Consider the following 20,296-nt stretch of genomic DNA (forward strand, 5'->3'; position numbering starts at 1 on the left):
CATCAGGTGCCAGCCCAGCCCAGCAGCCAAGCTGTGACAGTGAGTGCTGCCCAGCTGGGCAGGGACCCGGCCAGCAGCACTTCACCAGACAAACACGCCTTTCTTGGCAGATGTGGCTTTGCAGCCAGGCACTGCAACAAGGGCTGCAATTCAGTGCCCAGAAAGCAACAGGAGACTCGATCCTTCCCACAGGAACACAAAGAAATAAAGCGTAAGGCAAGCTAGGCTTGAGCCGTGGTTTCATGGAGAAAAGCCTGGAGGTGCTGAATTGAAACTCTGGTAGCAAAGGAGATGCTGTGGTGCTTCTCTCTGTGAGTGTCTCCCCCACTACTCTGGCACCAGGCACTGAGCCAGCCAACAAGAAAGAAGCTGAATTTTGTAGGGAAACATCTTCCCTGCTAGAATGAGGAGAATGAGGAGACTCCTCTGACCCCCAGCTGCCACAACATGAGGCAAAAGGGCTTCTCTGCCCTGTACTCCCTGCAAAACATCATTTTGCAGAGGGAATTCATACATGGTTTAAGCCTAGTGTGGAACTCATCTCATGCAGGAGCAAATGCTAGGATAAATTACAGTGTGTGCACAGGGGACAGAAGGCAGAATATCATGACAGAAATAGCCCTGCCTTCATCACTGTTTACTGTTTTTCTTTCATTTTCATTTCAAATACACTTCAAAGATAAGCATAAAATACTTTTTTTTTTTTTCTTTCCAGGTCAGATACAATGAACTTGTCCTGAAAGAATTTAACCTTGTTCTCCAGTACCACTACAAAAACAAAGTTTTCCTCATGCTGAGAAGAACAGAAACAAAACCATAACTTTAGAATCTGGCTGCTGTGGGCTGAGCTCTCCTGTCCCAAAGCCAAGCACTTTGCTCATCCGCACCAGGCTGCACCCAACAGCTACAGCTCAACACTTCCACACCGTCTTCTGCTCTCTTGGTTTTGTCCATGTCAATACATGCAACATTATGATAACACAGACAGCTGATAATATCAGAATGTGAGGATTTGGGAAGTCTTTTTAGGTTGGTATCAGCCATAGTGCAGGATTTGGCCAGACAGCTCCTTCCACAGCAAGCCACACAATGAAGTACAGAGCTTTCCCCTTAGCCATGAATTATCTGATATATAATTTCAAAGATACATATTTATAAATTTTCTAAGAAGCAAAGGCACACAACTCTTGCTGGTTTATAAGCACAACATATACTCCTGTAAAGGAATATTAAAAACATTACCGATAAAACCTTGACTGAAATTCCCCTGGTTTTGACCTATGTATTTCCTGGTCCATTTTTTTTCAGGCAGTTTCTGAATTCTGAGTATCAGCAGGGCTGCTCCCTGGCATGAAACTCCCTCACCCAAGGAGCGCACAGGATAAACAGGGAAAGCAGGCTAAGTTAAGCTAGAAGTTCAAGACGCAGAGGTCAGCAGGCATTCCTGTGGATTTATTTATCCCTGGTGGAAAAACTCCATAGACAGTGCTGGCTGCTTCCTGCTCAGACAGAAAGGAATTCATGCTGCCATTGTAGGTGATGCAACGTTGAATAAATGGTTGGTTTTAGAACACACTGACATTTTCCAATAAAAAGATAAAAAAATCTGGGTTTACTTCTATCTGTCTTCACAGCCATGCTGTCAAATCCAGTCCCTCCTGCTCCAAACACCACACAGTCAGCAACTGGATACATAACGGTTTCCTACAGTTTTGTAAGATAGAATGTCTAGGTAATTTTATTAACCCTATGATAAACCTTTTATACTGTAACGGGTATTCACTGCAAAAATATTGATATGATGTTAAATTTATTCCATTTAATTATATTAAATTATTCCATATTTTTAAGATATAAAAACACACTTGTTAAAGACTAAGAAAGGCAAAATAGCCTCAGGCATAAGAAAGAAAGAGAAAGGAAAGCAGAATTAAAGAGGTTTAATTGTTTTTTCAGAAGTGTTCACATCTTTGGTTGCAAGTCTAGAAAACTACTTGGAGCCATTCAGAAATACTTCTGTGGGCAACAGATGATCAGTTGGTGGATGAAGATTTTGTTTCATTTAGAGCATTAGAGAAACAAATTTCCTCTTTCTTAATCTATATAACAGTATTTTTCCATTATTTGTAATACAACTTTTATAAATGCGCAATCCTCACCAAAAAATTGCACTCACCTTGAATTTCCTTCTTGTTTTAAAAACTGAGAAGTCAAAGTGTGAAAGACACAGGAGGGAACAGGACAACACTCCAGCTCTGGAGGGGAACAATCAGCAAACTCTCAGCTTTTTCCTAAGGATAATGTTACAGGCACAGCTGTTACAATGTCACCGAGTTAACAGGAGACAAGTACCTCACTAAAAATCCCTTTCACAGCAAACCCTTTCTCTTCGCCCCTTCTCTGGCCAAAAAAAGATCAAACAGTGTGACCTCCCAAAAGCGGCAGGAGAAGGCTGCCACCCAAAGCACGGGTGTGTGCATTTGGAGGGATCAAGGGCAGGGCAGGAAAAGACGATTAAGAGCCGTGCTCAACGAGGATGGGCAGCATGGGCAACACGAACAAACTTCCCTTTGCTGCAGCTTGAACTTGGAAGGTGGCTTTTGGAGGTGCTGGCTGAGCAACCGGCAGGCTTTTACAAATATTTGTGCAATAAAGCACACTGAGGAGTATTCACCCCAAGCCCCGTTAGCTGCAGTGCTTAAGGCAGTCTTTGTCAGGCTGAATCTGCCCTCGGAATCGACCCGAGCCACTCCCTGGAGAAGCCTCTCCCTCCACTGACCACACAAGGAACCTACAGACACAGGACTCAACACACACCATTCAGAAGCAATTCTGTCTGCCAAAAATTAGGTGGGGAATAAATCTTCCCAGATGTCACCTTGTACTTCTTGGAGGCAGCCGTCTGAATTTCGTGCTTTGTGCTGTTTGGTTTTCTTTGCTGTTTTTATTCTGATTGCCCATCAGTATCCTCCTAGGGAAAAGATCTCTTCCAAGGATACCTCTGGCACATTGGATACAAGCTCCAGGAAACTGTTCCCACTATCAACAAAGTTGAAGAAATAGCCAAAGGTGTGTATCAGGATCCATAGCACAGAGGGGAAAAACCACCCTGCTTGCAGATGGAGACACTGTGGGTGCAGCCAAGCTGAAAAAGAATGAAGTTCTGCCATGTCTCAGGAGAGCAGCATCTGTCAGAAATTGTACTGATGTGCTGGCACTGAACTTGGGAAACAAATCCCCTGCTTCAGCTGCTGGCCGGAGGAGGAACAAGCTGAACGCTGAGTAATTCCACTCCTTTCACCATAATTCACATTTTCTGACATCATCCCAAGCCCCTGTGTAGCAGGGAAACAGGCAGCCCAGTGTATGGAGGCTACACTAGGGAGGATGAGCATCACGCAGAAAAGCTGGAATTCAAGTCCTCACGGAAGTAAATAAACCCCTGCAATATTTCCAGAATTCCTGCTGTAGCAACAGCTCTTTGAGGCAGCGATATTGCCCCATTTCAGCTACATCCTCAGTGAAACACAAGCCATTAGTACAACAGTAATTCATCACCTCCAGCCTTATCTTGCTCTCTGGACACTTTTAAAAAAACAAGGCCAGCCTTAGAGACAGAGCTTTAGCTGAATGAACACAAACCCCCAGGGATTTGCCCAGGAAACTTGACCTCAGGTAGGTGTTGCAGGGATCAGCCCCAGGAAGAGCCTGTGGCTTCTTTTTGAAGTAGGAGATAAAAAACAAACTATTTTGAATCTCAGATCCTGAGATTAATAACTAATCACCCTCTCAAAAGCAATAGTGCCTTTTGTTAGATGCTGAAAAACAGCCTTTGTCAAGCCAACACAACAGGTTATTCAGGTATTCCAGAATGAGATTTTCTGTGTTTCGATATTTATATTTGTAAAAGTTCTCCCAGAAGAAAGCTCTCCCACTCAAAGATTTATTTCCAGCCCCTGCCCCAGTTTCCCAGTAAGTTAGTTTGTGCTGCTTCTGGCCACTTGACCCTTATGTGAGCCACGAATTAGGAGAAAAAAAGAAACAATTATGGCATGCTTATAGTTTAAGTTGTCATTGACTTGTTTGTTGGCTTTCTCAAACTTCACAGCCCCGTAACCAAAAGAATGTCAGGTTGTATTCTGACTCTGTCCATGCTTTTTGTTTTGTTTTGTTTTTTTTTTTTTTAAATTATAGCATGTTTTTTGTTTGCTTGTTTGATTTTTTCTTTTCCTAATAAATTGTATTTCTGACTTGGAGTCTCTCACTGGTTTTGCTTTTAAACAAGAACACCTTGAGTTCTGTGTGCAATACATTTTCCACATTTTAGCAAATCATTTCAAGCTCAGAACAAGACTGGTAAGAATTGCTTCCTGAACACGTTAAAGGCCGGGGAAGTTAGGAGAATATTGTTTTGTATTTCTACTTTCAGAGAGCTCCTTACCAGTGTTCATTTGAAACCCATGTCCAGAAGCAGAGTTCCATTTGTATTTCAGTGATCAGCACTTTTACACAGGCAGATTCCCAAGTCAGAAGCTGCTCTTGTGCAGCTACAGCAGCACAAAGGAGTAAGGTATTTTAATTTTTTGCACTAAGCAAATAATTAAAAATTAGTTTCTTCTCAGGTAAATAGCATTGACATTGTAGTGGGGATTATATATGCCTCTTGTTTCAGCGTCTTGGAATCAAAGCAATGAAAAATACCTTACAAAAATTATTTGACAAGTACATGCAGGCAGTGTGACAGTGTTTAAGATCACCATGGTACCTGACTGCAATGCTGTTCAATGATGACAGTGACAGCAAGCCAGAAATCTGGAGGTTTTTCAAACAAGACAAACTCCAAGGCTCCCTTTTAGATTCTGATTTCCTTGCATGGCAAAAGAAAGAGCAGGAAAGCACACCAAAAAAAAGATGTGATGATGATGATTGTGTTGAGTCCCTGGGGACTGAAACAATTCCAGGGTGATGCAGCTTACATTAATAAGCAATTCAGAGATTTAAAAGCAGCATGTACTAACTCTCTTCCCCTTAAAACATCTCCTTAATATAGGAACTATTAGAAATGAAATGCTGGAGGAGAGCAATATCTTTGAATATACACAAATAAAGTACAAAAAAAGCATCTTTGTAAGGTTAGGATTGGGCCCATCCTCCATAAGCATCACATATGGGATCAACCCATAGACTCACAGAATGGATTAGGTTGGGAAAGACCCCTGGAAAGATCACTGAGTCCAACTCATGACCCAACACCACGGTGTCAGTCAGACCATGGCACCGAGTGCCATCTTCAGTCTTTCCTGAAACACCTCCAGGGTGGTGACTCCACCACCTCCCTGGGCAGCCCATTCCAAGGCTCAATCACCTTACTGTGAAGAAATTCCTTCTAAAATTTCCAGAAAATACCTCAGGAATAAGCCAACAGCTCCTCCCAATTTAGTTCCATCAACAAGCTTCCTTAGTACCCCTTCAAGACCTGTGTGTTTACAGAGATGCTGAAGGACTCTGGGCCTGAGTGACAGGTTGCCAGCCTGATGTCACCCCATGCAGTGTAACCCACTGAAATAACCAGATCTCTGTCCTTGCAAGAACCTCAGAAGAAACATGCTCTGGGTATCTCCAGGGCCTCCTCCACCCTGGAGATTTCTCTCCTTGTCACTAATTGATAATTTGCTCCTGGCACACCCCCACACAGCAAGTTGGCAGGGGTGCAGCCTTGTGAGTTTGAACACAAGTTTCCAAAAAAAGTCCATGGGCACGTATGTTTGTGAGGGGGTGAGCTACATGAGTACCTAACACATTGCAGTGACTCAAACGGGAAAGTAAGATAAGAAGGAAGAGGGGAAGAAGTGAAGAGCAGAAGGAGCCAGAACAGCTTGTTTTAGCCAGCTGTTTGTGCCAATGGAAGGCTGCACATGAAACCAAATACACTGAGAATTTATAAGGGGCATGAAGATGTGCCATGAGCACAACACAACTTACAGTGGCAACTGTAAGATGTCACTTCTTTAGTGGTGTAACATACCCGTGATCATAAAACTTTTTTTTTTTTTATGTTTAGGTTCTTATGCTATTACTTTAATACTCAAAAATACCCTGGTAGGACATGAAAATCTCCTGCCTAACCAGAAATCCAGATTGTACAGCTAAAGCACTTTGCTTTCATAGAAAAGAGCCCACAACTTTTCCTCAACATCTGACTCATTGTTTTTCACCTTATTTGTCTCTAATTAGTACCAGCCAAGCCTAAAGACTAAACATAAAACATAAGCCTGAGAGATAAAGGTTTACTTGTACAGAAGAGTGTGAAACCATGGACAAAAAACAGCTTTATAATTTCAAGGGTAAGAGATCTCCATGTTCTCGTTTTCAGCAGAAGAAGTCATGTTCCATCCACTCTGGTGACCCAATCCCAGCCTTCATCAAAAATACCATTGAGTGTCAAAAGGATGGTGGCATTTGCATTAACAATGCTCATACTGTGAAGCATGTTTGCCACCAAGAAGAGGAAAAGGAAAAAAATACTTATTTCCGTGAGCAATGGACCAATTTGTTCACATTTGGTTCTCAAAATGTATTTTCAAGTAAGGCCAACTCACAATAAAGGTCTAAGGAGGGAGATTGGTGCAGGCTACAAACAGATGACAGATGAGGTAAGGGGGGGGAGAGGGGAAGGGATAATGACCCTTTGGTTTGCTGATGCTCAATGAGGCATCTGAAGAGTTCATCCAGCCCATGCACAATCGATTCTCTCTGTAAATCCATCAAAGCCCTTGACAGCATCCTGTTTGAAGCTGGGATTGCCACATGATTCACTGCTCCAAAGGGGAAAAACCACCAGAAGGAAGGAGCAGTGTCCTCATGCACCCTGCAGGCTCAAGTCCTGTCACCAGCATGAGGTTCCACTGCTCCAGACTGACGGACAGCTCTTACAGACAGTGGTGAGCACCGTCTTCATTGCAGCTACAGCTCCCTGTAATGGAAATGCTGCTTACTTTCAGGCTGCCCTCTGCCCAATTCTAATCAAGTCTCCAGGGTAATAAGCCTTGCTTGTGTTCACGTGCACCTCAGCTAGCAAAGCTGGTTCTTAGCATAATCATCACTAGGAACAAAATTTTACAGCTTAGCTACACAAATGTACCACATAAAGCTCATTACTTCAAATGTAGGAGAAGATGCAGGTGCCAAGTATTTCTTCTGTATTCCACCCTTGTTTTTAAAGCTCTGTTCACTAAATCCACAGAATTTTAGACAAGGAGTTTCACTAAAAATTTCAAGTGAAGACTGCTTTAAAAAAAACCCCAACACCAAACCACACATACCATAGGAATACGATCTATTCACAGCTTCCCAGAAAAATCAGCTGTGCTGCAGAGCAAGAACCACACACTGTTTCCATAACACAGCACTGGGGCTCAGCAGGATGATGTAAAGCAACAGCACAGGGAGGCACCCTGCAAACCTAAACCTTCCCCAGGACAGCCTCTGTGCCTTCATGTGCCCATGGGCAGCTTTAACCTGAGACACTTTGTGGTCCTTTGCTGTGTTGCACAATTCCAATAAAGGAAAATAACCCAGTAGCTGCTATACAAAACAAGCAACCAAGTTCGGGAGTGAGGAGGAAGCCAAAGGAACAAAAAGATGGAGCACAGAGGCAGAACAGCAGCCTGAGGGGCAGAAGGGAAAAGAGGAGAGGCAGAAGAAATGAAAGCAAAACCAGCAGAAAAAGATAGGAGGGGAAAGAGAGGAAGAAGAAATGAAAGTAGAATCAGCAGGGAAAGGTAGGAGGGAAAAGAGGAGAGGCAGAAGAAATGAAAGCAGCAGCAGCAGAGAAAGACAGGAGGAAAAAGACAGGCAGAAGAAATGAAAGCAGAAGCAGCAGGGAAAGACAGGAGAGAAAAGAAAGGCAGAAGAAATGAAAGCAGAACCAGCAGGGAAAGACAGGAGGGAAAAGAGAGGCAGAAGAAATGAAAGCAGAAGCAGCAGAGGAAGAGAAGAGAAATGGGGCTCAGAGCAGCCAGGCAGGCAGTGCTGCTGCCGAGGGGTGACACCTGCAGCTCGGGACCTGCTGGACTCCAAACCCACTGCATGACTGCTTTCTCCTTTAGCAAAGCCTGAGAGTGACTGACCTTAGTGATTAGAGTGCATGCAGTATAAGCATATTACTACATTTTACTAGGTGCAAAATGTTATTGCTTCACACTTGAGAATTTGGAAAAAACAAGATGTTCAGAGCAGGACAGAGGATGAATACCTGGAACTGGCATGGAGCACAGCTCTCTGGGGAAACCACTTCAGATAAAAGGCAGCATTTGATGTAGGTTCTAACAACAGGGAAAGGAAAGTGAAACACTAAAAGCCATTTCCCAGATTTTGGATGGGCATGATATTAATAATCTGCTCCAATATACCTCCATTTCAGATCTTCTCTGGCTGAAAAAAAATCCCACTAATATTTTCTCCAGTGGCTTACACATATCATGAATGTTCTGTCATTATAATGCATGGAGCTATTAAATAAACTCCTTTGCCCACAGGTAAATATTCTTGTGTGCATACAGGAGGCCCAAGCCAACATTTGTCCAGGTGATGTCACTGTGTGTTCCAAGTTTTTTCCAGGCTTAGCCAGAGGTGCCTGAGGACTGGTTTGCAGGACTGATGTCCATCAATGCCATAGCTGCACTGTCTGAGATGTACCCTGGCAATACCACAAAGGCTCTGCACTCTGGGAACTCGGGTTGAGGGTTTTTCACACCAGCCACCAGAATTAATGGAAATCCTCGTGTTTATGTTCTCTGCCTTCAGACTGTATCTGAAATGGGAATTAAAATACCATCATAACCGATTATAAGTATTCATTTATGAGATTTTTATGGCAGTAAGAGGGGTTGCGTAGGAGCCTCCACAATAATAAATACTATTGAAATAAACTACAATGAAATTAATAATTTTGTATTCAAAGCACAGCAAAAACAAACATTAAACAAAGAGAGAATGAATGAAGACGACAAATTACTTAGCAGCACCCTTTCAACAAACCTCTTATTATTCTGGGCAGTGAATGAAACAGAGTCAGTGTGGGAGAGAAAACAAACACACAACCAGAGCCAAGCCAAGGGCACAGGAGAAAGGAGGGCGCGGAGGAGCCGCGCTCAGGCAGGGAATGCTGCCAGGCGGGGAAGGCACTGAGGCAGCAGAGGCCTGGTGACAACTCCCTGTCCTCAGGAGAAAGCCCTGCCCTCTGTTGGACACTGCTGTCACTTCCTAGGATGGCACATGTGAGCCGGGCTGAGCCGAGCACAACAAGTATTTGAAGTCAGTGTAAATTCCTGGCTGGCAGCAAAGCTCCTATTCCCTGTTTGCACTGGTCATCCTCAGCCCTCTGGCCAGGAGCTCTGTGTGCTGCTCCGAGGGAAAGGCAGGAGCTGAAAACTCTCCTGGGAGCCAGAAGAGCTCCTGGAGAGCTCTACACGGTGTCATGCAAACGCACCAAAAGGGGCAGAAGGAAGGACCAGGTTTGGAGCACAGTATCTCAGTTCTCACAGCCCCTTCCACAAAGCAATGCCAGAGAACAGCAACTTCCAAAGCTCTTAGAAAGAAAGTACTTGCCTGCTCAGAGCAAAAGTCAATGGTTTAGGATAAAATGCAAAGATTTGCTGAACACAGTTTTCTGACCAGGTAGCTGCTGCCCAAGGATCATGGCAAGCCAACATCTTTCAGAAAACCCAAAGGCCACTGGGATGTGACAGCACCACCCATGCCCCTCAAACTAAGTTCTCCTCCAGCAGCTCTGGAGAACAGTCCCCTTCAGAGGTAAGCAAGTCCTGTTGATCTTGTTCTGGAAGAACAAGCCTCTTCTTTTCTTCACTGTTTCCTTCCCCAGAGAGCAGCTTCAAGGTCTTCAAACCAATCCGTTTGTCCATCACTTCCAAACCCTCGCTCTCAGCTGCAGGTATTGTCTTTCTTCTTCCTTAGCATCCACCCAGCTTGACTTGGTGTGCTTGCAGAGGAAAATGCCAGGAAACAAAGTGGCCCAGTCACACCTCATATCCAGACCATGACAGACCTCGGTGCTCCTGGATCACAGCTTATCCACAATGTTCATTGTCATGCAAAGCATTTGGTGTGCTCAAACCTGCAAGTACTTCTGCTCAGTAAACTCAGTGCTTGTTCAACACGACTTTATAAAAGAAACTCACATTTAAAGAGGTTTTCTTTATAATTTCATTTATAACTTGCATTAATTTTTAGCCCAAGAGTTTTGATTTAATGAAAATACAGGTCTCTCACCCAGCAGCTTGCACTTCTTTGGCTGACAGTTTAATGACCTTCACTCAACTATACTTCCCACAGTGTAATGGGAGGTGCTGCATTTCTTTTTTGCTTTTGCTTCCTAAAAAATGAAGGCTGATGCAGTTTGCCTCCACTGCCCTGAGCTGAACAAAGTGACGAGGTTTTGTCCATACCACTCATTTGAGAGGAGCTGTCAAGCTACATTAACCACTAGGCAGTTCAGACAGAGGCTGGAATCTATCTCACCAAACCTTAGGCTCCTAGAGCTGACCTAGTAATGCTTGCTTTCCTTTGCAGTCCATATTCGTTGAGGGAATAGTCCAAGGCAGAGCAGATTTATCATTCCCTCAAGCAGCCTGGGTTTCTCCATCTCCTCTCTGGTGAGCTCTGGGCGACCACCAGGATGCAGACAGGCTCATTGTTCAGCTCAGCCTTCAGTGAGAAGGAGCATGTGAATCCACACCTCTCTTTCACCTTCTCACAGCAGTAGCTATCACAAAAGCCAATTCTATCAAGTGGCGTGTCTCTTTGTATAATCAAGACACGTGTGGGCAGGAACAGGTTCTAGTCTAATAAAATTTGATCAGACTTGAGCTTTCTCCCAGAGAGTTGCACTTCATAGCTGTCTTGGAGCATCATGGTGATATTTACTGGGAAACATGAGAGTTCCCTTTCTGCAAAAGCAGGCAGTTTACAATTAGCTGCAGACAACTCAAAACGACTGCTTAGAGCAGAAATGGAATTTTCTGAAAGGGTTATTGGTCCTGACCATGATGCACTGCACTCCTGATCTGTCACACCTCATTACCTCAGACCAAGGAGTCAGGCCAGTGTGACTGGCTCTAACTGGATACCTCAGAGACTCCTCAGTGCTGAGTCCTTTTAAGATGCTGCCTTCCAGGCTGAAGTCTTCCAAAAAAAAGCAATTATCAAACTCATTTTCTCAAGTCCTGTGGCGTATTTACAGGTTAAATGGAATGAAATTTTTTAATAGTCCTTAAAGCACAGCTTCACTTTTGAGGGTAATTCAACAGAAATGGAATCAATTGACTGAAAAGTTTATTGCCTGTAAGCATTCAAATATCACTTCAGGGGCTTAAAAAAAAATCCTGATATTATAGCAGCTTTGCATGTTCAACCAAGATTCAGAAGCTGTCTAATTCTAATTCCAGTAGTAATTTGTATCTCATTTACTTAGGCCACTGCAAATTAAATACAGGGCAAGCACATCCCTGATTTGCATTGGTGGAGCTTGGCCATATTTGAACACGAGGAAACTTTTCTCTTTTTATCTTCTATCTGTCTGCCTAACTCCACTTAATGCAGTCTGGGAACTCAAATTACACAAATACCACAATCCTCACTAGGTCTCCACTGATGCAATTTATTACAATTCAATCATTAGGAATGTGACAATGTGTACGAGGAACACTGATTCCCAGCATACAGGTCCTTTGGTTGTGCATGGTCAGGGTAAAAAGCACCACAAAGTTATTTCTGTACATAAAACAAGAGGTTTTGCACTCTCCTTGTGATTTAAAAGGGGAAAAAAACCCCGGAAAGTTTGGTATCAAGTACGGCTACTTCTAAAATTGGGACTGTATTTCAAGCATTTATTAACCAAATTAGGCATATGCAATTTAAATTATGCTTTCCTTGTCATATTAACATATTAATGAATCTACATCAGTGAGTTGAACTAAAAATATAAGCATGATTTACATGTCTGATTATCTCTGTGGAGTTTTGCAACCAATAATTTGAAATGAGGACAGGAAAAAAAAACCCTTGTGTCAAGGTCTATGCAAAATTACAGCTGCAAGAGGTTTCTTAATCAAAGGATTGTCTTGCATCTTTTGTAAGTTAGAATCTCGATTTAAATGAAGAGGATTTTCTCCAGGAATTATGTTCAAAGTAGTCATTTCCTCAAGTAGTATATAGGACAATGATTATGTTAACCAAAAGCACTTGCCAGTGATCTCCTCCCAACCATCTCCTTTCAGAGAAAAGCAGAGAAACTTATGCTTCACCCCACTGCCTCTGTAAGTATTTTCAAAACAAGCAAAAAGAAAAAAAAATGGAACCAGATGCATGCAAGGAAACAGAGAAAGCTATTCTGAGGATGAAATTGTCAACACCAACCAGCTTCTTGTAACCACTGAATGAAAAAAAACACTAAACAATAAATGAGTTTATTTGTTAAAGCTGTGAGTAAGTCAGGACTGTTGCTGTTCCCAGACTTACAGGATCACTTCAGGCAACTCAGCCAAGCTGTGGCTCAGCTCACCACGTTTCCCACTAACACTAGACAAAATAAGCAGGCAAGGAATAGGACCAGTACTTCAATCATGTGTGTCATTACTGCTGTCACAAGTCCACGCAGCTGAGAAACTTTCTAGAAACAAAGAATATCAACGCTGTTAAAGTCTCGAGATTCCCCCGCTCCTGCAATCTGTGCAGATTGCCACCTCCAGATCCCCTTTTAGATCATCTCCATATCAGATACCTTTGCCACCCTTCTCCAGATGAACTCCACAATGCAAAACTCATCCAACAGCCGTGTCTCTCATTTTCTATTCCTCCTCCATTCTTGGAAGAAAATCTGGCACTTCAGAGAAGTTATCCTCAGCATTCAAGGAGAGCTGCTTCATTTCTGTTCAAGAGATCACTAGCTAGAATTTAAAATGATAGCTCTTTCAACATGCATGCTTAAATGAGCATTTTTTTCAAGGCAAAACAGAGCTCTCAATTTCTTTTGCCCAATTTTGCCCTCAACATGTCCCTTCAACAAATTGATCCACACTAACAATAATGTGGGTGGAAAAAAAATAAAAGGGTGGGGAGGAAACAAAAAAAATTCATCTGGATTCACTCAGGCACTTTCAGCTCCATGAACACGTTACTGCTGGGACAGCACAAGGCTGAGGACAAGCAGCAAAGGGCAGCAACTTTTCAAACCCACCTTGCAGCAAGGAAAAGACCAAAACCTCCCTCTCAAAGCCACCTGTGATCTCCTGTGGCAGTTCCATTTACTGCCTTTCTTTCAGTCTATACTTTGACAAGATGAAGCCAGCATACCAAGGAGCTGACAAATCCATTTAATATAGAGGTAAGTGAACCTGCAAAAAAAAGGCTTTGTTTCCTCCAGTCTTCATTCACTCCCCTGGGAAGGGGCACCAGCCTCTCCCAAAACTCCTCTGCTGGACCTCTAGAAGTCCCCAGGCAGCACTGCTAGTGGATGGAACAGCAACTGCAGGAGTGAGAGCCTGCTTTTATCCAAACAGGGCACCAGGATTCCAAGTGTGTCACATGCTGATTAATTAACACCCAGATACCAACTGCCAAGGACAGCTTTGCACACCAGCAGATGCCAGCCAGCTACCTGTGGAATCACTCTTTCAGAGGTTTTGGAAACAGAATGATAAGAGGAAAAGGAGAAAAAAAAAAAGTTGATATTTTTTCATTTTTAACTAGGATGAGTAGAAGCTCTAGAAGGATGGAAAGCCCCTAGTTTGCAGAAACTAGAATGGAAATATCTGCTCCATGAAAAGATAACACTGAGAATCAGCCATGAACTGAAGGGATTTTGCTTTGCCACTGTGTTGTTTCTTCTGTTGCATCAATTCTTGCACAGCAAAAACTGAGGTCCATCTTTTATGAAAAGTCTACTAATATATATAGATACACTCATATATTCAAGATAGAATAAAGAGAATCCAAAGGATTAAGCAGCAAAAAGAGTGTCATGCTCTACAAGTGCTTCTCAGGAATGTACTACCTTTCTCCTTTTGTATCTTCCAATACCTTCTCCTGCAGTAGCTCTTCCTAATGAAAAGAAATTAAGAACCTGGTGGTTCTTACTTGCACCCTGAATGCTCAGAGATCATGCAAAACCAGAAAGGATCTCCAAAGCACTTCTCAGCAGCAACATGGCACAGTGGCAAGAGGGGCAAGGCTGGCCAACTGGCAAAACAATCTTAAATGTATTTGGCCAGGCTAGGCCTGTAAAAACAAGATGCTTTGTTAACTAGTGCAGTGGGCATTTATGTTCATCACCAACTCCTTTTTCCCCTGAGTTTCCTAAGAACAAATTACTTGCTAAAGTCGATATCCAAGTCCTCTGAAGAACACAGATGGACACCACCACCAGAGCTAAGATGCAAAGAGGCTTTGATTTGCTCTACACAGACTCTCCAGCAAAGAGATTTCCCCTTTTTAAAATGTTTTTGAAGAATCATGCCAAACTTTTGACTTCTATTAAAAAGATGCTAGTGGAGATGACAATTTTTGCTCCTTCAACTATATTTCACCTCAATTATAGACTGGCTTTGCTGCAAGGTCATGCAGCCAAATGGTGCCAGTGTGCATGTGGCATTCTGTGCAAATGCAGTGTTTTAATTTGCATGTTTGCAGACACTCTCCACACAGCCCCAGGTCAATGGTGGTGGGGAATTGCACAGGCAGCGTGATTATTTACACAACAGCAGTGCAAGTGTCACACAGAAACTGCTCTGCCAACTGCCTCAAACAGAACAATTCCTTTGGTGCTGGGGGAGATGCAATTTAGGGTCTCTGACTCTGTAGAGCCAGCTCCAAGAAAAGGTATGTGGTGAAACACTTGTGCTGTGTCAACAGCCAGGACTCCAGCTGCCCCTGTCCCAGCCTTGTTGCAATCTCTTTCTCAAGGCTGCATGAGATGCTCTGGAGGACATTTCATCAAAGCTATCCCATATTTTATTGCTCTGTGTGAATGCCAGATTGATGCAAAAGAACGCAAAATATTTGTTGATATCACTGATATTATATATAACTGTTTGCAAGTCCTCTGTCATAATGTGCAAGACCTAAGAAGGTAAAAATTTCAAGGGTCCAGGACAGAACCTGAATTTAGGCAGATGAAAGGCAGTAAATAGGCATCACTGCTGGCTTCATAACAGCTCACCTTCAATTAATGCAGAATTTCCCCTGTAATACCCTGAGCTCAGCTACAATCAAAAATACTTATATCCCAGTTAACTTACTCTATTTAATTACATCAGCAAATCAATTTCCAGACTAAGGACAGGGAATATATGAGTATGTGTGCACTTGCACACATACTCATAAATAAACCAGCACTGAAACTGTCAGCACTCCCGAGTAGAGAATATCCTTGCTTTGTATAGGATGTATGCATGAGGGAAAAAGTACACCCAGTGGAAAAGTGACAGTTTGAGTCAGACAGTTATTTAATACCTCCATTTAATGCTCTTATCTCCTTAACATACTTATTATTCTTTCACATCCCAAGAACCACAAATAACAAAATTCTCTCCTTGTTCCCCAAGTTTCTCTCCACTCCAAGAAGGTGACAAAAATTGACCTGTCAAAGCAAAGGACTACAGAGAGTGCCATGCAGAGGATTAAGTAAATAAGTGAGTTAAGTCAGTCAAGTGTGTTAGCTTCCTCTCTGTGGAGTGACCTGCTGCCCTCTCCATTTTTTATTTGCTTTTGCACTGTACTGCCCTTATGTAACTGTTCCCTCCAGCTCATAAATTTCCAAGGTGAACAAAAGCTCAAATGATTACATTCGGCTTGCCCACAAAGGTGATTTTTTTTCCCAACTGACTTCTACTTTCCAGATTCCCTCATTTTAATCACATAAAAATATTAAGCCCATTGGGGTTAAGTTGATTCATTTGGCTTCTAAATGCCTGTGCCTCCCCATTTTCCATGGGAACATCGTTTCTGATGATGTCAATAGCTACAAAGACTAAGATAGATTATGGCTGGAAAGGAAAAATGGTTTGGTGGTTGCTTTTCCTTCCTCTCTGCAGGCCTGGCTGGAGTTATTTTGGTTCGGGTACCTGGAGCTGCTTTTCATCTCCCCACGCGTCGCTTTGCCCACACGGATATCCTACAAAAAGCAATCTGCCTTTTCAAACAGCTCCTACATAAAAAAAGACTGGAGATCCATTATCTGGGGCTATTTTCAGCCATACCTCTGAAGCAGCCTGAGCTGGAGTCACACAGAGGCAAAAGCAGGCACAGCCATAATCCTTCCTACCCTTAGCATGAGTGTACTCCTGATGGTCTCTTGGTCTGACCTCCCTGCAGCAGCAACAGCCATGGCTGGGGATAACTGTAGCTGACAACAGCCAAGGGAAAAATGGCTCAGAAAAATGCACAAAACACCACCACATCCTCAGCAGCATTCAGTCTGTACTCCCAGCAAGGGAATGTGTTTTTATAGAAGATAAATTCTAAGATTTTTTTTTTTTATTACATCGTGAAAGCGTGCTCATATGTGAATGCTATAAATAAATATAGTTTGTTTATAGCACAGATGATAGAAATTTCAGCCTAGATTTGTGTAGCATGGACATAATTAACAAGTCAAAAAAAAATTAATCTCCCAGAAGTTTACTTTGAGACCTACTTTACTCCTTCTCAAAACATTAATTAAACCTTTATAATCATTGCAACTAAAACCTGATGAAAGGTCAAGCTCCAGACCTTCAAAATACTGGTAGCCTGTTATCTCCAACATACAGTACATGGCAATTGTCTCTAATCCTTATGAACTCTTTCCACACATGAACTAACAGAATTATTCCCTGAATTATTATTATTATTATTATTAGTATTTTTTCTGAATTACCAGGGTTCTGGACCCAGCCATCAGCAGACAGTAGGTAAACTGCCAGATGACAGTTCCTACTTTTTCAGCATCAAGGATGCTGTTGCACTGGCAAAGGTGCACTTCACTCAGCAAGTCCTTTTATCAGAAAGCATTTTATCTCACTGGGGAGAGTTTAAAGTGACAATCAAAATATAATCGTAAGTAATGAATATCAGACTTTCACTGAAAGGGCTGTTACTAATGCCTGCCTGTTCTTTAAAGAAAAACACTTGTTTTTTGTGAAGATACATATCCCTGGTGATTTCAGACCAGAGAAATATATGGAGTGAAAGGCTGCTTTCATTTGCCCTTAATTTTGAAAGAAACAATCCTAATTTCTTACCTTGTATTTAGCTTCTGGTATTTGCTACATTGTGGTATTTACTTACTGTATATCATTAACTGTGATGAGCCCTCTGTCAGGTAGAGGCTTTTAGAAAAGGAAAGAGAAGAGAGATACAATATTTTGGGAAAAAAACCCTTTAATCCATAATCATGATGTGATTATCTCAGGTCTTTCTGGGAAGAATTCTGCAGAATCCCAGCTTCATGTTAAACCAGGGCAGAACATACTCTTTGATCATAAAACCTCCTTTAAGATCCAACGAAGCTCCAAGAGAACTGATATAACATAAATTACTGGTATCTTAAATACTGAAAATAAATGTATGTGGAAATACCCATTCTGTAAATAAATTTTAAAAAGCCAAATCCAAATTCTCAGCTAATCTGTAATATCTGATCAGTCTCAGACATTAAATTGCAAAATATATAATGCTATATATTTATAAAAAGAAAGTAAAACTTATTGGCAAATCAGCCCACAGGACGAACAGAACCCCAGGGGAGAGGCAGATTCAATGAGGAAAATAACACAACAAAGTCCAGAAAACAAGTTGAAATATAATCTCAGTGCCAAGCCACGGTGCAAAAGCAATGCATTAATTTTCTGTCAGGGGCAAGGTCAGGTATAAATCTGGGACTGAAATGTGCAGGTAAGCCAACACTGCACAGCAGTGGCTGCCCACCACGTGCAGCAATGCTGGTGCAGGGGGCAGGAAGGGCATGAGGAGGATGCTCCAGCTCACCCTCCCATCCCTCCGAGCAGATTCACGTCTGGCTGAAACTTCATGCCAAAAGAGCTTTACAGACATGCTCAGAGAGGGAGAACAAGATAAAAAAGGACATAAAGAAGGGGACAGGTAGCTGCAGATGTTTTAAGAGAAAGCCAGCAAGGTAGATAAAAAACCCAAGAGGATAAAACCATTGTGCCAAAGAAAAGATGAGCTGTTCAAATGGAAAAAATGAACCAGGAGCGGTGAGCACTAAATATCACAAGATGAAGGCAAATGCAGGCTAAAGTGCAACTGCTTTACCATTTTATTTTTAGTCATATTGTTAAAGAAAATGGGCTTTCAAAGCTGATGGCTAGCATGTTCATCTGCCTTTAATCTTAATATAGATCTGCCAGGATCTATAAAGACTACAAAACCAGCATAAGGGAAACTTTTAATGTTGCTGTAAAATCATTACTGAAGAAGAGTTCAAACTCCAATTTACAGACCTTGAATCACTTTTTCCAAAGTGAAAACTTTGGGAATCACTTTTTTGGAGCATATTATTTTCAAATGTTCTTCATTAGAAGTGTTTTTAAGAACACTTATGGAAAAGGGTTCATTTTTTTTCCTTTATCAGTAATGGCAAGGCTAGCAAGAATTAATGCATGCAAGTTGTGATGGATTCTCAAACCCAAAAGCAGCTCTCTCCAGCCAGAAAACATTTACAAAATTTGGCAAAATGCACTCACTGTAGTGGCATTTATGAACCAGCTACTTCAAATTAATTCCCCATATCCAACCACATCATGTTTCACACACAGAGTCTTCCCCTCATGAAAGAGCTGCCTTAAATTTAGAGAAGGCAAGCAGGAAGCAAAGTTATTTATTGAAGCAGAAGGAGCAGATACTCCACCAAGCAGCCTGGTCTTCTGGTGGGCAGAGACCTAAATCCAACTCCGAGACACTGAGAAGAATCAGAGTGACTTCTGGAAAAGTACATTTTCTACAAAGCATTTCTTTGCTTCTGTTGAACCATGAAATATTAATGCCAATTCATTACATATCAATGTACTTGTATATTCCCCTGTTATCATATGTCCAAATGAAAACAGTCCGTTGTGAATAATTTACTCCTGAATCATCAGCCAGCTTTCTTCTTCAAAGCCAGATCTTCATTATTCATCAAATCCATCTATGGCTGACAACTGTTTAGAAAATATGTTCTCTGCTAAACTTAAGAAAGGTACCAGTATATGTGTATTTGATGTGCTACAAAACTTGATATTTAGAAGAGATGTGCTAACAATAAAGTAAAAATACTTATAAAGACTACAAAACATGACAGTTTCAAGTTAGTGGGCTGGATCCAGTGTGCAACAACTCTTTCAACCACCAGCAGGAATCTCTGTGACCAATCTTTCCAGGAGGTCCCCAAAGCCCTGTGGCTTCCCAAAACTCATTCCATCACAGGAGCATACAGCCTGATGCAGAGTGCCTCAACCCAAAGATTTACAGCAGACAACTTACTTAACCCACAGCCAAAGGCTATGTGAAACCAGAGTCTTAGAATAAATGTACATTGACTCCAGAGGTGACCAGGCTAATTACTCCATGGCTGTTCCAATAAGTACCAGTTTAACTCACCCCAAGTGTCAGGCTTGCCACAGCTCACCGGCATCCTCAGGGAAGGAGGCAAAAATGTGTGTGATGGCAATTCCAAAAATGCATTTACACAACCACTTCCCTTTGCAGCATGAAGGGGCATTGCTAAAATAATTAATTTTGATTTTGTTGTGGGGCTCTTTGGTAAGAGACATCACAGTGCCTCAGAAATGTGTAGTCCTCCTCCATCCCCTGACTCTCTCTGCAGAGGGTGAAAGAAATATAAATGTCCTTGCTGCTTGATATTACTGTAAAATCCATTACTGGGGAAAAAAAACTGTTTCAAAAGAGGAGTCACTAACTACATAATCCCCTTGTGAAACACAACAGTGATTCTGAGTTAAAGGATGCATTTTTAAATGAATGTAGGTATTTCTCCCATTTGCTCACTAATGTACTCAATGTACTCATTATAATGTGCTCCCTGTAACCTTTTTATTCAAAGCAACCTTTTCTCCATTTGCTGCTAATAGAACACAATCATTTTCAATCTCAAGATCTTGAGCAGAAAACTCCGCTTCTCTGAGGTCAGGAAAAAACCTGAAGCCACACACCATTATTGTACTGGTCACTGCAGAGATCCATGGGTGGAAGGCTCAGGGAGGATCAGCTTCCACTGACT

At 42.1% G+C, this 20,296-nt stretch overlaps 1 protein-coding gene across 2 annotated transcripts in view; it reads right to left on the reverse strand.

Moving 5' to 3' along the window:
• Nucleotides 1-20,296, reverse strand: part of COMMD1 (copper metabolism domain containing 1) — a 62,100-nt gene that overhangs the window by 22,536 nt on the left and 19,268 nt on the right. Inside the window, exon 3 of one of the 2 annotated variants that reach the window (XM_072927680.1) lies at nt 16,275-16,414. The exons of the other annotated variant lie outside the window; for it this stretch is intronic. Coding sequence (XP_072783781.1) covers nt 16,298-16,414 — 117 coding nt within the window. The 3' untranslated portion in view covers nt 16,275-16,297. The remainder of the gene's footprint in view (nt 1-16,274; nt 16,415-20,296) is intronic. 2 annotated transcript variants of the gene reach the window in all.

The sequence above is a fragment of the Taeniopygia guttata genome, chromosome 3 (genome assembly GCF_048771995.1).
Source record: "Taeniopygia guttata chromosome 3, bTaeGut7.mat, whole genome shotgun sequence".
NCBI classification, from domain to species: domain Eukaryota; kingdom Metazoa; phylum Chordata; class Aves; order Passeriformes; family Estrildidae; genus Taeniopygia; species Taeniopygia guttata.